This window comes from Hippocampus comes, unplaced genomic scaffold (genome assembly GCF_001891065.2).
Source record: "Hippocampus comes isolate QL1 unplaced genomic scaffold, H_comes_QL1_v1.1 scaffold85, whole genome shotgun sequence".
NCBI lineage: Eukaryota > Metazoa > Chordata > Actinopteri > Syngnathiformes > Syngnathidae > Hippocampus > Hippocampus comes.
Genome location: NW_017805540.1, coordinates 28,709 through 47,577, shown reverse-complemented (window position 1 = coordinate 47,577; position 18,869 = coordinate 28,709). Strand labels below are relative to the sequence as shown.

Genomic DNA, 18,869 nt, shown 5'->3' with positions numbered 1-18,869 from the left:
TTAGCTTCACAAGAACCACCGACATGACCATATATGTAAACAATGTAATGATTGGAAATAAAATTGAAAAAGTCCGAAACAAAAATAAATACATTCAACATGTTTTATTCGACTACACGATGGGTCAATTAATAAACTATACAAAACTCTTTACAACCATACTTTGCATTCTTTTACATCATTTTTTTTTGCATCAGTAAATAAATGTTTGCCCAGCGGCAAGCTTTGCCCATTCAACGATCTAAGGAAAGAAGATACTAATTACTTGAATTTATTTTTTCGATCAAGTATACAAAACGCAATCAATACCAATGTGGGAACTGTACTTACTATATCGAGTGAAGGAGGAACCTAAAAACATTCACATTTAGTTCCTTCCACCACAAAAACATGCAAATCCATTTCATTTCACCATACAGCCCCAATGATCTCATGATATATTCTTCATAAACCCTTCGAGGCGTCTTGAGAAGTGAGTGACAGGCGTTTGACTCCAAAGTAAAATAGCAGTGCTGAAAAATCGACATTCTCAAGCAGTGGTTCCAAACGTTGACTGGATGACACTGACTGATTGGTGAGCTGCGTTTCCTGGCTCAATAAAGGTTGCGAAAGTGCTCTAGAGGTCCGTTGTGATAACTGGTGTGACTCCGTGGATGAGCAACGTGGGACCCAAATCCTGACTCAGCAGGTCCACCTGACGCAGGTAGGCCCCGTAGCGGCTTTTATCCGCGGGCGGGTGCGGCAAATACAGGAAGCGCACAGCCGGCGGGGGGGCCCCGTGGCTTCGGATCAGATCGTTGACTGCGTGGATGTACTCATCTGTCAGTTGTGCCTCATTGCTGGGAGACGCTTCATGATGTCCATCATCTGTTTTCGTACCTCGCCCCTCGTCTTTTTCCATTCCTCGTCTTAGCCAGTGCAGCGCCACCACCTGGTCCCAATCCACCGTCTGAACTTGCGCCGACATCCGGAGCTCCTTGAGCATTCGTCGCAGCTTGGCCGCCTCCTCGTCCCGCAAACTCCCGCCGGCCTCCACGCACAGGAAAAGGCGCAACCTGGCCTGGCTCCAGGCGCGGGTTTCGTGAAGTACACAAGCCAACTGAAGCAAAAACAGCGAGCAGACGTCCACGTAGCCGCGGATGTCAGGTTGCAGCAGATTCAGCGGCCAAATGTCTACAAACGGGCCCGCCGTGCCTTGGTGAGTCTTTGTCTTTTTCCCCAATCCTAAAACTTCTTCCCTGTTGAACTGGCTGAAGTATCGTGCAAGGGTTACGTTCTTGCCCATTTTTATAGCGTCATTAATAATTGACACATATTCCTCTTCCTTGATGTCTTTAGGTTTATCTGTATCACGTACATTTGGGAAAAAAGGGAACGGAGGTTCTCCCGGGTCTTTGTTGGGACACACTGCATCCAAGCTGTGGTCTGGAGGTAAAATAACTTTGTCTTGGAGGTGGTCTTGAGGGGGGCAGTCATCGTAGAAACCTAAGACAAGAGTGTTCGGCCTCATCCCACCTAGGAAATGTCACAATACTGGCTTTAGCTTTAGTCCAAATCGAGTCACCTTCAAGGTCATGAAAACAAAGACAGTGAAGCTACCGCTGGCATATTCGTAGCTCAGACATTCACCTATTCACTGACTTTTTGGGGAAACTATCCTCCATTATTCACAGACAGATGAACCTAAATTCCTGTCTAGTATAAAATTATTGCTTTGGAGACATTTTGTGGCATTTACTGTAGGTGCCAAGGAACAATGTTGAAGTGAGGAGAGGGGCTACATTTAGTCAGGAAATATAAATAAATAAATAAACACACACACACACACACACACACACACACACACACACACACACACACACATTTTTTTAAACAACATAATCCCTTTTGCTCTTTCCATGACACCCCACAAAGCCACAAGATGGTGCCAAAGCACAAGCTAACAGGAAAATGGTAATTGGTGTCACAGTATATGACGTATGAGCTTTCAGAGACTCAGAAAGCTAAACTCAGAGAGGAGCCAAGTTCAGCCAGGTTTGTTAGTTTTGTCCACATGTGTGTATGTTTTTGCTGGTGCAGCTTGTTTTAATCTGAAATCATTTAGCGTAATTTTGTAAGAATAGTATTAAAGTTTTTTTTGGGGGGTTTATGGTTTGTTGTATATTTAACATTTTTCAGTGGCGCATGACATTTTTCGACAGCGTCAATTACTCAAGTTGTTGAACTATTTATGGCTAGGCTGAGTCCCTTGGCACCGTGAATATAAGAAGATTACTGTACAACAAAAACACGTGCACACCCACCAAAGCCTGTGATGAAAAGAAGGTGCTGAACTCCATGTCGAACAGAGTCGGCTAATGTGAGGTTAACAAAAGCTTTGACGTTCAAATGGTCCACCAACGACAGCCAGGAGTCGTAACAGCTCTGCAGAGGATCAGACGGCCTCTCGTCTGCAGAGACAGGGACACAAAGTCAAATGACGGTTCCATCCTCAGCTTCAATCCATGCGTGGAAATGTGAATCATTTGGAGTAGGCATCATTCAAACGCAGCAAGAGTTGCCCCCCCCCCCCCAAAAAAGGCAGAAAATATTACCTAGCAATCCCAGTTTGACATGACCCAGTACATAGAGGCCACTCTTCTTCAGGTCATTAGTGAAAGTTATCAGGCCCACACAACTACGGGGGTTGGCCACCATTAGGAGCACTTGAGGCCTCCAGAACTTGACGTGGTCCTTGCGCACATCCAGCATCAATAAGTACTTGCGGACCTGAGCAGGAACAAGTGGTAAGGTGGATATAGAATTGAAGATAAAAATGCATTGAAATATTAAAATTTAAAAAAAAAAAATCTAACATTTGAGTGTTTTTTTTTAAAAAAAAAAAAATCAAACATTTGAGGGTTTTATTTTTTTAGAAGATTAGACTCAAATGAAATGAGGTGACTCAAAAAACAAGTTTTTTTTTTTTTTTTAGAAGATTAGACTCAAATTAAATGAGGTGACTCAAAAAACAAAACAAAACAAAAAAAAGCCCTGATTGAAGATGGAGTTCTGTGTGTGCGCACCTGATGGAAGATGAGAGCCTGGCTGATGTAGCCCCAGTTACTGATGGGGCCAAGATAATGAATGAGCATTAGGAGGAGCAGCATAAATGCGATGCTGGCAAAAGCATAGATGGCATTGATGAGGAACATCATGACGAGGCAGCCAAGGATGCCCAGGGAACAGGTGTGCCACGTGAAACAACGGAAGGAAGGCCTCAATGCGGGGGAGGACAAAAACGGGATATTTTCAGCCATTACCAACATGAGGCATGAATCAAGATTCAAGGCAGAAAGTGTACACCTTGTGTTCCAAATTATACACGTAGGATTTAGGTTGAATAAACCGTTTTAGTTTTTTAGTCTCCACCAGGTTTTATCAATTCCCAAATGTGCCGAATTAAAGGGATATTGACAGAAACATTACAGATATCTGTAGCAGTTATCTAAAAAGAACTGCAACTAAATAATTTGGAACACAGTGTAGACGAAATCAACTGCTCAGTCTCCGTGCCCTACCTGAAGTTTGGCGCAGATGCCCACTCCAGAGCCAAACAGGCAAGGTTGACGGTGGCATACACCAACAAAAAGAAGATGGTCACAATTCCGGCAATGGTGTTCAATTTCCCAGCAAACAGCACCATCTAGTGACAAACAAAGCAACGTTTTCACCTGACGTTTGGGACAGTTTAATAATTTTGTGATGAGGGGTGGACAGACGTGCGTGCTGTAACGCATTTTCAAGATGAGTCAGAACATTATACAATGACAAAAAAAAAAAAAAAAAAATTGAGGCAAGAACACTGCTCCATTGTAAATATAAAAAAAGGATGGATGAGTCAAATGATGTGCCAATGATAACAGTTTCATAATTTGTGTGCATCTTATTAGTTGGATTCCCATCTTATTACTTTTTAACCCCCCCAAAAAGCTTTGAAAATGTAATTTGCATTAATCCTAAATATTTTTTGTGGGTAGTGGTGCCATGAGATACCAGGCACATGCCATTGTTTGGATGGATTTTGCTACATCGTGAACAATTCTTTCTTCCTTCTTCAAAAAAAGTGGCTTGAATCAGTTTAATGGCCTTCAGTGTTGCAGTTTGCTTTCAAAATAAACAAAGACCTCCACGTGCGTTTCTAACCACCACATAGTATTGCCTTTTGACGTGCATTTGGCTAAATGCCAACAAACCAAAGCACCAAAGACGATGTTTCAAATCGTTCCGGCAACAGATATTTGAAAACAAATGGTGGTGCAACACGTCCATGGACAAAACAACAATCCTCACAAGTATATGTTCTGTTGCATCTAAGCCAGTTGTGAAATTCTTCTTTGTGTGTAAAAGATGTCTGTATGATACCGAATCCAGGTGGCCAAGGCAAACATCAGAATGAGTAGCACAATGTCCATTGAGGCAAAAACTCTCAAAATTGACATTTCTTTACAGCCTGTTGAATTATGTCATGAATGAATGGTTGTATAAAGTATAATGTCATACAGTGTTACTTTTCTGACTGAAATTATTACACATTTTTTTGTTGGCTTTTTGCAAGGAAAGGGATTTTCATTTATTTCAACAGAGCAGGAAGATTTGAGATTATTTTGTTTTACGAAGTCTGATAATGAATTAAACTTTTAAATCAAAGCACCACTCTGTAGATACAGTTGCTCTTGGGCAGATTCCTTCCATGTCCAAAGCCATGATTTTCAGGAAATCTTTAAAAAGGCATCTTTTTTTGAGTAGTTAAATACTGGATCATAAATAAGAACCCATGTGGGGACTGACCAATAGCATCAATTTATGAAAAAAAAAAAAGAATCAGACCAAATCTGGACAGTAGGTTTCTTCCCGACAGATACAAACAAACATATTTACATAGAAAGGTAAGCGAATCATCACTACACTTTTACCTGGACAAGCAACCAAGAGGCAAGCACCGAGGCCCAGGGGTTGCCACTGCGGGACGTCTTCCTTGCCAGAGCCAAGACACCGCCTGTAGCCGTTTTCAAAAGGCACAGTCACAAACGCAAATCACGCCTGTCTGTTGCCGCTCATGTGGTTTTCAATGAGACAAACAACTGAGTCACGCGGCGTTGGTGCTTAAGCAAAACACACTGTGATGGGATTCGTGTTTCTGCAGAGAAAGTCAACACCGCCAGCCATCTGCTGTCAAATGACGCATTCCAAACTAACACGGCATTATCAGGAAAACAAAACATGAAGTTAATAACTCGGGTCCATTGCTCACAGACTGCCGGCTATGAAAATGCTTTTCACACAGGGGTCAGCTGGGGTGGAACCTGAGCAGTGAGCGTCACCTAAACTTTTGACAACTCGTTTTATCCTTTCACACATCAGGAAACTGTCAGGGGATGAATCAACTCCTGTCAAATTTGCTGCCACATGCAGTACCAAAGCAGACATCTAAGAAAGGGGTTCTCAACCATTTTGAGTGGGGTCGGGGGAGGGGGGGGGGGAGTCTTCATGGGCAAAAATGTATTCGAAAGGACCCATCATAATCCAAACTAGTCATTGCCTTCAATTTTGTTCTGCTCGCAATTTTTTCTATATGCATGTTTTTAAAAGATCCAACGGAATTTATTGCAAATTATTTTACAGACCCTGAAATTACAGCTCAGGGAGACCCCAGTTTTTAAAGCCACAGATTTAGGACACACAAAATGGTTGTCTCACCGAACAAGTCATCTTTAGATAACGCATACAGGACTCTGGAGGCTCCGATTAGGTTGCTCATGGCGGCGGACATGGCCGACGAGTAGATACCAACTGTGACCAGAGGCGGCCAAACGTTGATGGCTCCAAGGAAACTGTAGTCTCTCTGGAGAATGGCACTAAAAATGCATGGATAGAATTCATTGTGTGCCAATCTGGAAAAGACGATTGTGAATATACAGTACTTTATAGTACAGAACACTCTTACTGCCTTAAAGATGGATCTAGTTACTTTGTATTTTCATCGATTAAAAACGTTTACTTTTCAACTTCCGTGTCACGTCTGCTCCCAGGTCCTAATTCCGCCCCTCGCGTGACAACTTTAAAGTCTTGAGGTTTTAGTTTATGAAATAGATGATCTATAGATAGGTATAAAGGGGCACGTCTGTCCATATTTTCCTTTGTTTTTTTTTTGTTTCTATTTATTGCAAATATAGTGAATAATGGGGTTTACACATCACGCTCATATGTACAGTTATTTTGAAGATAGGTAAAGAGAAGCGCTGTTTTTTTTTTGTTCTTATTTGGGACATATACTGGTACAGATTTGTGAATAGCCTATTTGAATATTTGCCTGGAATCCTGATTATTAGTAATTTATAGAGAACAACAGGTATGACTAGATACGTTTTTCTCCTTCTTACTCCTTGTGAGCATATAAACTGGACTGAGCCAATACATTTTTTTCTCTGATTTTTTTTTTTAAATGTCTTTCATTTTGCATTTACCGGTACATGTTCAATAAATCAATCAATAGTATCAGTCACCGTTGGCAATTACTGTACCTATGTCTTTGCGTAAAAATGACACATATAATTTTATAGACAGACATTCTGAACTACCTTTGTATTGATGTTTTCAAAGTGAAGATTTCACGGATATGATCTGTTTCATCCCTACCGAGTTAAAATGTCAGCGACTTCAAAAAGAAGAAGGACTTGCGGTTCAGTCGGCTCAACACTGCCGGCTCTCTCTCATGAGGAGGAGTTAAGGTTCAACTCTTGTTATGGTTAAATCTGTTTGAAATTGACCTGAAGACACTCTCAAGGCACCATCTTCCCCTGACTGCGGACTTCAGGCTCAGAATACGGCTTGTGATTTGAGCATATTTCTCTCATGGTGATACAAACCGCTCACAAGATGACGCAGCCAGCAGACTTAGCATGTTGTATGTGACAAATGTTGTAAAAACCGCCGCCAAGGTTCCTCTGGGGATGGAAAAACTGGGGTTCTTCAAGTCACCTGGCGACACAAATACAGAAGTCATTACAATCAAACCTTGGAAATGTGTGTCACAATCATGAAAAAAATGTGTTCTTGGAGAGAATGAGGAACGCCATGTAAAAAAAAAAAGCCAAGGGGTGAGTCAGTGTCGCTTTCATTGTTGTATACCAGTAAATAAATGACACTCCTTACCTGACATGTTGGATCCAGCCATGATTCCAGTGCAACCGTTGAACATCACTGCAAAAACGGTGGCAAAGCTCATCATGGTTCCAGTGGTGTAGTCGACAGTGTAACTAGCTACAAGGAAACACATTCATTTAGTTGGGTTGGTACGAGAAACAAAAATCAGTTCTGGCTAGGTTATGAAGAATTGTTATGGTCGACATTCGGGCATACGGACACACCCCATAGGTTGCCCTCCAAGGTATGTACTCGGAGGCCGGTATAGTTGGCAGTGATCTGAGTGGAAGCGTTCATAAAGGAGGAATCTGGAAGCATGACAATCCTGGGATCCACAGTGAAGAAGCTGCCAAAGATGGATGCCAGGGCAGTTGTGACGATGACGAAGATGACAAAAGTGGCTTTGGCGTAGATGTGGGCGCCTATCTGAAAATCACAAGTCATTTTGACATGAGATGCAAATTGAAAAAATAAGTATGCCATATTGATCAGTGGAACCTCCACATTCGACCGTTCTATCGGTTGTTTAGTTTAGAAAGGGACCCAAGTTTTTGGGGGGAGACAAACGTTGGGATTTTGGTTGATATCATCCATCAACATGTCATACCAGACTTGTGCATATACATTTTATTCCATATAAAGTATTTTTAAACTTCGATAATCGTTACCTCCCCCCCAAAAAAAAACTTGACTCAGCATGTTAAGTCAGTAAAAAATATTAATTGAAAAATAATAATAATAATAATAATAAGGACAGTGGGAGATGTTTTTATCCTTATTTCTATATTTGAATTTTCATAGCTTTTACAACTTTAAATCAACCGACCAGTGATACAAATAATTAATTACTAAAATTAAAAGCCACATCAGGCACGAAGTCAACAGCGGTTGATCATTTCACAACTGTATGGCCGTCAAGTTACCGCTAAGTTCTAAAAAAGTGCAAAAGGTTTTGACAGATTACAATTTCCATTTTTGTGCAATACAAATAATTCCAGTCAGTCAGCATCCCATCGGATTGCATTCAACCTTCAAGATTCTACTGAAATGACTGAATGAAATCACATGGCATGTCGTTGTGTCTCACCAAGCAAACAAAGAAACAAATTAAAAGCAGCGCAGTGCCATAAAGCAAAGACCACCAGTATCCTGAGGGCAGCACCCGATGGGAGGCTCCAAAAACCGGCGCGGGCTCTGACGCTGGAACGAATGTGAAACAATGAGTTGGTTAGCCAGACATTGTAATGCCCCTGAATGTGACGTTATTCTGACAACAACCAACCTTCAGGGATGCCAAAAGCAGACATGATTGCTTCAACCAGACCTAAAATGTAGAGAGCACTACCGCATACGTTGGCAAAGAAAAACATGATTCCAATGCTGCCCCCAAACTCCGGACCCAGCGCTCGACTGATCATGTCTGAAGGCCATCATTAAGCAATTGTAGGAGTCATACTTTGAAAAATTGACTTTTTAAATTGATGTAGATAAAGTGTTGTGTCTCTGGAGTGCCTGCCCATCCATCAAGGGTGAAATTACAAAATAAATGCAGAGTATGTTAACTAGGAGAGTAAAAATCCTGAATGGAGAGCAAGCCTGACAATTATCAGCAGCACTCACGTTACAGATAACCACATTAGCACTCAAAATGCAGATTTACTCAAGGATACAGTAGGCACCTCCTGCATCCAAGGCTCCATTAGTTGAGATGGCGCAGATGGAAAAGACTGTCATTGTGATGATGATGTAGGCCACCAAGAACATGGCGAAGGTCTGGTACAGGCCTGCTTGACCCACAATAAATCCTACAGGGAAATAAGAATGAGTTTGAATGTACAGTGAGTAACAGTGTAGAAATACCACAAAAAGGAAAGGCTCCCTGTGGGGTTGATACTCGAGAAAGCAGGGTGGTGCAAACCTCTAAAGATGACGCAGTGCAAAGGGCAGTACCTCGTGAATATTTCTGCGTTAAATATATTGTATGCATTGTATGTACTTCCAATGAAGTTAAAAACAAATATTGTCAAGGGTAATTTTGAAAGATCAGTTTGATATGATATTTAAGTGTTTTGCAACCATAGTTCAGGTATATTTAGGGTTTAAACAGGCAATCATAAACATGGGGTGGGTGTCATTATTTTGGTTGAAAATAATTTCCATACAGCTATAATCATTATTTAATTACAGACTAATTAATAGTAGAATCATTAGCTTTCCGGGAACAATTATTCATTTTGCTGAAACTCTAAATCACATTTGTCAAGGGTAATTTATCATCTTGCTTTAATTAGTCCGCAGGAAACAACAGAAGCGATAATTACTTGAGCAAATTATATTCAAAACCGCAACTGGGAATTAAACAAAATAAAAATACAAACGACAATTAATCATGAGAAAAAAAAATGTTGACTCAAATTGGTTCCCCATCTGACTATAACGTTTGCTTTTTTTTTTTAAGCCAACTCTAAAAATGTTAAATACTCGACGAGACATTATTATCGCTTTCATATAGTTTTAACAAGTAGAGGTTTTTTTTTTTTTTTTGTTACTTACCAATTCGCAGGAAGACGACGACACTAAACATTGACAGCAACGTCGGAATAACAACTCCGAAAACTACGCCGAGCTTTCTATCAGTTTTGGAGACGAACCCACTACCGCCACGGTCTCCGCCGTGCTTGGGCCGACTGTTTGCGGCCTCATCCTTCGACTCCGGATCGGTGCTTGTTTTGAGTCGATAATTGTGAAGAGGAGCCTTCTCGGACATTCCAAGGATTAATTGCCCCCTAATGATTAAAAATTCTCTACTACGGTGGAAATGTGTTGTAATTTTGAACCAAATGAGCTGCGCTCGGCCGCAGCAGGTGAGCAAGGTGTGCAAATGCTAATGAGGCTGGGAATGTGACGTCACTTCCTTAAATGCTGATCATGACGTTTATTTTTTTTAAACTAATTTTCTATTTCGCTTCATTAAGCCGAAACTCAAATAACAATACTTAAATGGTTATTTGTAATATTTTCCATCATATAGCTACATGGCTTCAAGTCACCCAATGAGGATTAGGGTTTGTAGAACATGGATGGCTTTTAAAACGGCTGGTTTTTGCTGAAATTAGGATAAAATGAAAAAAACACACAAAACCATGTTGCATGTCTCCATGTTGCGTGTCTACATGCTGAAAAAAATACTTTATTGATTGTAAATGTGATATTGTCAAATTATCATTCATATAAATTTAGAGAATGTTTTTAAGGACGATTCATATTAACATAAATAAAAGAAGTCCACCGGGAATACTTTATACCAGAAACATTCTCTTGTTCTCATGTTTGTGGGTTTACAATGATTCCGCGTGTCATGTCAAGTTAATTTAGCTCATTGTCTATTCGACATGCCAGTTAAATTCACTGAAAGCGTCAGTCATGCCTGAGTTTTGACAATGTCATTCATGTGATTCATTTAATTAACTTTCTCGCTTATTATGTCTGCATTTCTGCAAAACTACCAGATGGGCATAATAGTTGATTCAATGACGCGTTGATCATTAACAATTCTGTAGATTCGGTGGAATTCAGTCTTAAAGGAGACATATGGAAAATTGACTTTAAAATGGCTTGTATACAAATAATTGGGTCTCTGGAGTGCCTGTCCACCCCTCAAGTGTAAAATTAAAAAAACATGTAAGTCTTTTGTCATCTGCTTATTTCTAAAAATGTGTCTATGAGTGAGCCTTTTTTGATTTTTTAAAAATGTAAATTAGCTGAAGTGTAACATCACAAATGGCTTGTTTACATTTTACCATCCCTTCGCAGAATTTCAATGCACATGACATGATTAGCTGGGCTGGGTGAAGATCTAGAGCCACTTTCAGGCAACCGTCAAACTATACTGTCTCAAACACAGTTGCACAGAAACACCTACATCCCTGTAGATGCACTGCTGTCGTGTCGAAGCCGAAAGGTAAGCAAAGCTGCAATGTTGAATGCACAGATTAGCCAACGTCGCTTCTGATAAACGGCACAAGTTATTGGGGTATTGGTGGGGGTGATATGATATTTGTGTGGTGAAGTTTCGAAGCCGCTTGCTTGCAGATTCAGTCACATGTCTCCACTAACGGTTGTCATTGTAAAAAAAAAAAAAAAAAAAAACAAAACTCCACACTTGCCATTTGCCCATCATTATATGGGGATGGGCTTCCAGTGGCTGGCTCTCTTCCCTGAGATAGGACCACCCACTGAAAATGGGCTAATTTCAACAAGGCATGATAAGGGTGTGTAAAGGGTCTATCATTTTTACCCTTGGTGTATTTATTGACATGGCAGACATGTTATTAATGAACCTGGGAGCTGTTTTAAATGGCAGGGGGCAAAAAAATACATAAAATGGCTCCTTTAAAGAAAGATGAAAAAATGGAGTGCATTAATTGGCTACAACCACTTGACAGTGGCTGTTTGTTAGGTATGCAATTCAGTTGACTCAACTAGTTAGTCCGAAGAAGAACAACATGCCTTCAGCTCTGTGATGAGCAACATCCTCGCAGATTTCCAATTCTGGATAAAGCTCCATTTTTTTCGCAGTGTTCATCATTGGGGCTGAACAGATGAAAAGTTGGTTTGTTGGAGATGCTCCTCTCATGACTGGAGAGTACATTCGCTTTCCAGGCTCATCATCAACCGCTCCAGTTTTCCCGTGATGAGCCGCCTGTAGCTGAGCAGCAACGTGCTCAGACTGCGAGTACTTCGAGGAACACAAGACGATTCCGTGCTTTCCACTGCCTCCTGCTGCTCCTAACAGGATACACAACAGTCAAGAGGGTTAAAATCACTTTCTCACACCCAACGTCACAGTATTATCTCTTTGACAGACATCTAATATTCTGGGCTTGCCTGACTTTGATCACAAGTGAAGGAAAACACATTCTTAACACATCCCAAACCACAGGATAATCGCTTAAAATAATCTTGAGAGACACTTGGTAATCTGACATTTGCTGACTTTGGTAGGAAGGAAGGAAAAAAATCATTCTTCAAATTCCCCTCATCACAGTATAATCATTTCAAGACATCCAACAATCAAGTCTTTGCTGGCTTTGATCGGAAATGCTCAAATTCTGCCCGATTGTTGGTATGTTTTGCTTTGCTTATAAGCATAAAAAGGGAAGGGTGAAAATCATAGAAAGCGACACCTCTAAATTCAAACAAGTGGTATAATTTACATACATACAACAGAAGTCAACCGTGCTTATGGAACAGATTTTGTTTGACTCCGCAGACTTCACTCGCGTAGATTTTTCAACTACATAAAACACAGAGTAGAGGACGTTTGGATCACACTTTCAAGGGGTCTCATGTGGAAAGTATGCACTCCTATCTTTGTCTTGTCCTGAGGAAGGAAGCCTTTGGGGTTGCAAAACATTACCCAACATCGTTCCCAGAGCACCGGTGAATCCGAAAAGCTTGGATTTACCAGAAGCCCGGATGTTTCCATACCTTATGAAACTGATAATGCCTCTGAATCCGATGCAGAGTACAAAGTGAAACCCAGTGACACGTAATTCCCCTGCAGGCTATGTGAAAATTGTTTTAATCAGTACTCACTGTGTTTGTATGAGTGAAAAAATGAAGGCTGGACTAGTAAGCAATGATTTTGGTGATTTGAGGTTACATGTGGAAAGAATTTTTTGTTAGTTAGTTTTTTTTAATAATTTGTTCGCTGAAATTGTAAACATCGTCTCCAGAGCTGGACAGTCTGAGTGCATTTGACCAACAAATCACAGAATGAGTGGTTAGTGCTTTTCGCGACTGCAATTATGTCACCTTGACAACCTCTTACACTCAATTGAAGATGTGTGAGGATGAGGAGGTAGCTGTTGATGTTACGTTCCAGTCTCAGCAAAAGCACTGAACCACATTCCGCCTGGCCGATGGGCCTCGCAACCTTGACACTCTCAAAAAGATGCCTCAACGATGCACTGATGTCTTGTCTCCTCTCGTGGTGCTGTGGAAACGGACACACAGATAAACCACATTTGATTATAGGAGGATATTATTGAGAGTGAATGAAATAAATTGAATTATCACTTGACTGATGGGTGCACTAACATACGGATTTTCGTTCCCAAGATGCTACGTGGAGCTCCGTGCAGGGCAGTTGAACTGGCGTGGGCAGGATGGTGGAACTGTTGCAGTTGTTCTGCCAGGATGGAGTTTTGGAAGTGGAAATACGCACCGGTGAGTTTGAGATGAAATACAATTTGGGTAAAACCGCGCGGCCGTTCTGCGCAAGATGAATGATCGAGCAGCCGTCTTAAGAGTTGTGGTTCTCTTATTGAGAGGGTCACCGAGAAGCGATGTCATCAGGAGGCAGCCAATAAAAAAAAAAAAAAAAAAAAAAAAAAAAGAAAGCGCCACCAGAGCTATCTACCGTATCTGTCTGTCTCTCTCGCTGTCTCTCTCGCTAGCTACTCTTGCCGTGACTTCTGATTTCAAATTTAGTTTGTTGTTAAGAAGATACAGCACAGGTGTCAAACTCAAGGCCCGGGGGCCAAATCTGGCCCGCCACATTATTTTATGTGGCCCGCGAAAGCAAATCAAACATGTCAACTTCCATGATGCTTGCTAAAATCTCTACCAAAATTTAAAATTCTCATATTTAATAAATAAGACACATATTGTCAGCAGTTTCTTGCTACCAAACACCTCATTACAGTAATTTAAATAATTGTGAAATAAAGCGTAATTATTGACTTTTTTATGTGGCCCTCCAAGGGAAACGGTAACTAAAATGTGGCCCGCGACAAAAATGAGTTTGACACCCCTGGTATACAGTATGCAGTATAACAAAAGTCCAATGTTGGGAAGTATACCATTTTGATAACTTCATAATAGTCCCCTGAGGGACTGAGGGAAATGATGTGGCCTGTGAGAAAAGTGACTTTCAAAAGTGGTCTTGTCACACACACAAAAAGAAAAAAAAAAGCATGAGTACAGCAGGACAATATACATTTTTGGTCCAGATTTGCACAAGAAACAAAGTAGACACAGATGATTTGCTTATTGGGCCACATTAAATGATGTTGGGGGCCGGATCTGACTTCTCCCCAACTTCCCCCCTTTGTGTTTTCCACCTGTGTTTTAATGGGTTACGATGAGCAATATAAACTTCAATGATAACTAAGAGTGTGAAATATTACTCAGAAATTGCTTTTAATAAGGCTTTTGAGATGGCTCAATTGACTCTAGAAATGATTCTTTCCATAAATATTGATTCCCATAAGAGCATTTTTTTTAATCACAATTGACTGGTGGTTCAACTGTACCCCAAAGAGTGATATAAAATTCAGCGAGAAGCCTCACCAGCGCAGTCTGCATCTCTGCCACAATGTTCATTGCTCTCCTTGCCGATCGGCTGCACACAAAGTCAATGGGCTTGCTTCCGGCATACGACACTTGAGAGGCTAGCACACATAGCAGCAGGAGTCCTGGACGAACACACGAAGACACACTGAAGCCGAATCACAGCAAAGCCCCGAGTCCCGTTGAGCCGCAAAGTACAACTCCCGTTACTCACTGCTTAAAGCCATGCCCTGCTTTGCCACGCTCGATAAGTCCACATTTGTTCCATTAAGAAGATGAGTCAGTTGGAAAATGTCCCATGTCCACAGCGAGGTCTCATAAAGAGGAGCCGCGTTTCCTTTTGTTTTCTCCCCTACTTGATTTCCAGCCTTGTTATTCAGCAGGGGGGAGCGCTATCTTGTCTGAGAACAGGATGCGCTCCAACTTTCCAGCATAACTAAAACCGTATAGAAGCGAAACTGGATTTAAATTGATATCGTGTTTATTTTTGCCACCCACGGAGATTTTTGGTCCTCGCAGAACTGCCCACTGGCTGACTGAAAGGTTAATGATTTATGATTGTGAAAGACTCCATTTGCACAAGTGACATCAAATCATCAATGCCGGAGGCTATTTACCTCTCGTCAAAACGGCCGGAAGAGGAGAGTTTAGATTCTACATGCGTGTGCATCTATCAAGTCGATCCAATGCATATTCTTTGAGAATACAGCCCTTGGCCAATAGTTTGACTCCCTTGACCGGCAATCAGGGCCACACACAGCTGAGATGCCCTCCCTGTTGCCTCCCGACGAGGAGCTTCTCCTCCCTTGACCGGCAATCAGGGCCACACACAGCTGTGATGCCCTCCCTGTTGCCTCCCAAAAGGAGCTTCGATGTCAGCTAAAGCCTTTCAGTCTTTGCCTTTCTACTTTCCCTTCGTGGAGCTTTTAGTCGTCGGGAATGACTTGTGAGACCCTTGAAACAAACTCACAGTCAATTGCTTCTCTGTTTATATCTGGAAACCAAAAATTTGCCTTGTGATTTGTTTCAAGTTACAATCAAGGACCACACACACACACACACACACACACACACACACACACACACACACACACACACACACACAAGGCTTTATAATTGTAAATGTTGAACAGGTTTAACATTTATGATAGTCGGTTCCGATTGGGGATTTAAAAAAAAAAAATCATTCCTAACAGAACCCACACAACAACATCATCTTTCTGATCATCATCGCACGAAGTGCACAAGTCTCCAATTTGGCTAAGTTGTCGTTATGTAGAACCCTGAAAAATTGGAGTCAGCGGATCGTCCAAATTTGGTGTTGATACCAGACCGGGAATTTTTCTGTTATAAATATCAAACGATATTTACTGTCATTATGATTCATCCATTCATTCATTCATTTTCCGATCCGCTTCATCCTCACAAGGGTCGCGGGGAATTCTGGAGCCTATCCCAACCGTCTTCGGGCAGTAGGCGGGGGACACCCTGAACCGGTTGCCAGCCAATTGCAAGGCACACACAGACGAACAACATCCACGCTCACACCCACACCCACACCCACACCCACACCCACACCCACACCTAGGGACAATTTAGAGTGTTCAATCAGCCTGCCACGCATGTTTTTGGAATGTGGGAGGAAACCGGAGCTGTCATAATGATTTTACTACTAAATTCATGCACAGCTTAATTATAGACTACAGCTTTCTGACTTTTTCCCACAATTTTGGGTTACAAAGTGAGCTCACAAGTAAAGTGGACATTTTGTTCTCCATCAGTCCATAGGATTTTCAGTACCCCAGTTCAGGGTGTACCTGACCTGTCGCCCAAAGCCAGGTAGGATAGACTCAGGCTTACCACCGTAATGAACATCGGCGATATAGAAAAAGAATGGATGGCTCCTTCATCTGTGTTTAGATCATATAGTTCCTGCCATGTCGTATCCTCTTTGTATTTCCGCCATCTATTATCAGTCAGCATCCATCAGGTTGTTTTGTCTCAGGTGCCACAGCTGGAAGACAGCTAAGATGTAATGTGATTGTCAGGTTGAAGAGCTATAACAGCCGTCCTGAAAAAAAAAAAAAAAAAAGCATGCAGCCAGGAGAAAACACTCGGGGGTGTGCCATCCATCCTCATTTTCGACACCCGTGTTTGTCTTATCATTAGTTTGTCTGTTGACTGCGCTCCCCTGCCCCTTCCAAGCTGTTTGCGGATTATTGAAACATATCATGCCTAAATTTAGATCTCGTTGCAGTGGTGGGAGGTGACCTCAGCAAGGCCTTCGACTGGACTGCTGGCCAAGGTTGTGTTAAGAGATCATCGACTATGCATTTTGTTGACTAAATGACTAAAATCTGTAATTTTTGTTTGAGTTTATTCTTTTATAAATGTGTATTTGTTTCCACATAAGCCCTGATATTCATGTTTTTCTTTTACATTTTTTCAAATTATGATGTGCAATAGTTCTGAAAGATCACTTTTTAGGCTCACGCATGCTAGACGATATCATCTGGTTGACTGTATTTTCAATTTTTTGTTTTCACTTTGTTCCATAATGGAAGCAAAATAACCGATTGTGGACATCAGTACGAGGCGCTGTTCTTGATCGGAGGAGATACTGATGGATTTAGGCATTCAAACGTGTGTGAAGCATGGCTGACATGTACAGCAATGCAGCGGTCATCATTTCATTGTTTATTATGTGGCTTTTGTACATGGAATGAAATTGAATATGGTTTGTCTTTGCTGAATACTTACTAACCGTATAGTTCTTTTTCTTAGCCAATAAACTGGACAGTAATTGGCTGAATCATGTCACATTCTTGCAAATTTGTAGACTTCAAAATAGCGGCTCCTATGAGCGACTAGGTACGATTTGAAATGCAATACGTTTTGATATCTTGGGTTCCGTTCCCACTAAAATGAGCAATGGGACTGTTTATTTAACCTATCATAATTCACATCTGTCCACATACTGTACTTCATGATGCCACATTTTTCCATCAATTGGCTGGTCAGAGCAAAATCTTGTTAGAGCCGACTTGGCCTAGTAAGAGGAGATTTATAGCGATCTGCACACATAAATAAATTTAATAATTGCCATCTCTGGTAGTATGATCAATGCACATTTGTTTCGTTTGGGTTCTGTTATTCGATAAATATTGATGCTGAAGTGTTGCAGACCAGGTATGTCTTTTGCTCTTACACCAGCGGTGTCAAACTCATTTTTGTCATGGGCCACATTTTAGTTCCCATTTTTCTTGCAGGGCTGATAAGACTGAAACCATATAAAGAAGTCAAAAATAATTGTTTATTAACCTGTTGTTTCAGAAAATGTTTACAGTAACAATATTATTTATGACAAATGAGAATTTGAAATTTTGATTGTGATTCTAGCAAGCATCATGAAAGTTGCCGTCTTTGATTTGCTTTCGCGGGCCACATAAAATGATGTGGCGGGCCAGATCTGGCCCCCGGACCTTGAGTTTGACACACGTGTCTTACGCTATACTGTGGTTTTGGTAGTTCATATCACTGTGATACGACATTAGTGGTATTAAGAAGCGCATTAAGTCATTTAAGGCCCCAGTGAAGAGAAGACCCATTAGGTAGGTACCTATAAGGACATCCCCCCTTCGCTTCCCCAAATGACATTGCGTGCGCATTGGCGAAGGAGTGGGGGAAATCAGCAAGGGGGAATATACACATCGTTTTCCCCCTCCTCCCCTCCCTTGTCTCTGCAGACAATGCAGAAATTAAGACAAATGCACACAACCGCTCCCCGGCGAATGAACGGGGCGACAGCGTTTCTGCACGCATGGAGAAAGCTGCAGGACGCGGCGCCGGCGCTACCCGCATTGCATCACGGACACGACTCCCGATCCCCCGCTGATTCCTTCCTCCCACATCATCCCGAGCCGGCCTAATCGGACGCTTGTCTCTCTTCGCTCGAAAGGGAGGGGGGGGGGGGTCCAGTGCAGCACGAAAATGCATAATCGACGATGACGATCGGAACGGTTCGCTTGTGTGCGCAAAAAGCCGCAAACTCCGCGCCGCGCGAGCAACTTTGAGAGCCACTGCAATGGATCGCGCATCAGCGAGGGGCCAGCGGGTGGCATCCGGCGAGACCTCCCACGCGTGTCATTTGCAGCCGGGTCACGTTGTCGATTAAGCCTCAAGCAACCTGTGGCTGCGCGCGTCCTTGCTTCAACTTGTTTCTTCTTCCTGCGAGGTGTAATGGAGCGACGCAGCTGACGATTTGGAAGGGCCGGAAGGAGAAGAGTCACCCAGGGGGAAAGGTGAGTACGATATTATGATCCGTTCCT

The 18,869-nt window shown here is 41.9% G+C and overlaps 2 protein-coding genes across 5 annotated transcripts; both read right to left on the bottom strand.

The window, feature by feature from the left end:
• Window positions 1-235: 235 nt before the first annotated feature.
• On the bottom strand, window positions 236-10,077 carry LOC109521135 (solute carrier family 12 member 9-like). 2 transcript variants are annotated; one of them, XM_019878798.1, is made up of 14 exons: window positions 9,739-10,077; window positions 8,856-8,990; window positions 8,468-8,605; window positions 8,273-8,385; window positions 7,410-7,611; window positions 7,195-7,302; window positions 6,909-7,020; window positions 5,740-5,897; window positions 4,956-5,038; window positions 3,561-3,685; window positions 3,066-3,258; window positions 2,595-2,769; window positions 2,304-2,450; window positions 236-1,515 (listed from the first exon to the last, which is right to left on the bottom strand). In XM_019878798.1, exons 1-14 carry the CDS (start codon window positions 9,950-9,952, stop codon window positions 617-619), a joined length of 2,802 nt encoding a protein of 933 aa, XP_019734357.1. In that variant the 5' UTR covers window positions 9,953-10,077; the 3' UTR covers window positions 236-616. The 2 variants fall into 2 exon arrangements, with proteins under 2 accessions (XP_019734357.1, XP_019734358.1); XM_019878799.1 differs by having other exon boundaries at window positions 3,066-3,159.
• An 878-nt stretch (window positions 10,078-10,955) lies between these two features.
• On the bottom strand, window positions 10,956-14,998 carry thpo (thrombopoietin). Of its 3 annotated transcripts, none has more exons than XM_019878845.1 (5): window positions 14,756-14,998; window positions 14,542-14,689; window positions 13,292-13,378; window positions 13,003-13,183; window positions 10,956-11,973 (listed from the first exon to the last, which is right to left on the bottom strand). In XM_019878845.1, exons 2-5 carry the CDS (start codon window positions 14,572-14,574, stop codon window positions 11,663-11,665), a joined length of 612 nt encoding a protein of 203 aa, XP_019734404.1. In that variant the 5' UTR covers window positions 14,575-14,689; window positions 14,756-14,998; the 3' UTR covers window positions 10,956-11,662. The 3 variants fall into 3 exon arrangements, with proteins under 3 accessions (XP_019734404.1, XP_019734403.1, XP_019734405.1); XM_019878844.1 differs by having other exon boundaries at window positions 14,542-14,666; XM_019878846.1 differs by having other exon boundaries at window positions 11,763-11,973; window positions 13,019-13,183; window positions 14,542-14,666.
• Between the last annotated feature and the right edge of the window lie 3,871 nt (window positions 14,999-18,869).

Bases quoted from the DNA above. Each gene is read 5' to 3' on its own strand.
- LOC109521135 (XM_019878798.1), bottom strand. From the start codon at position 9,952: ATGTCCGAGAAGGCTCCTCTTCACAATTATCGACTCAAAACAAGCACC. The intron at 8,606-8,855 runs GTATCCTTGAGT...GATGGCCTTCAG, and splicing joins GGATGCAGGAGGTGCCTACT to ACATGATCAGTCGAGCGCTG. The intron at 2,770-3,065 runs GTGCGCACACAC...GTTCCTGCTCAG, and splicing joins AGGCTCTCATCTTCCATCAG to GTCCGCAAGTACTTATTGAT.
- thpo (XM_019878844.1), bottom strand. The intron at 13,379-14,541 runs GTGAGGCTTCTC...CCATCCTGGCAG, and splicing joins CAGAGATGCAGACTGCGCTG to AACAACTGCAACAGTTCCAC. The intron at 11,974-13,002 runs GTGACATAATTG...GTATCCTGTTAG, and splicing joins GAGTGTAAGAGGTTGTCAAG to GAGCAGCAGGAGGCAGTGGA.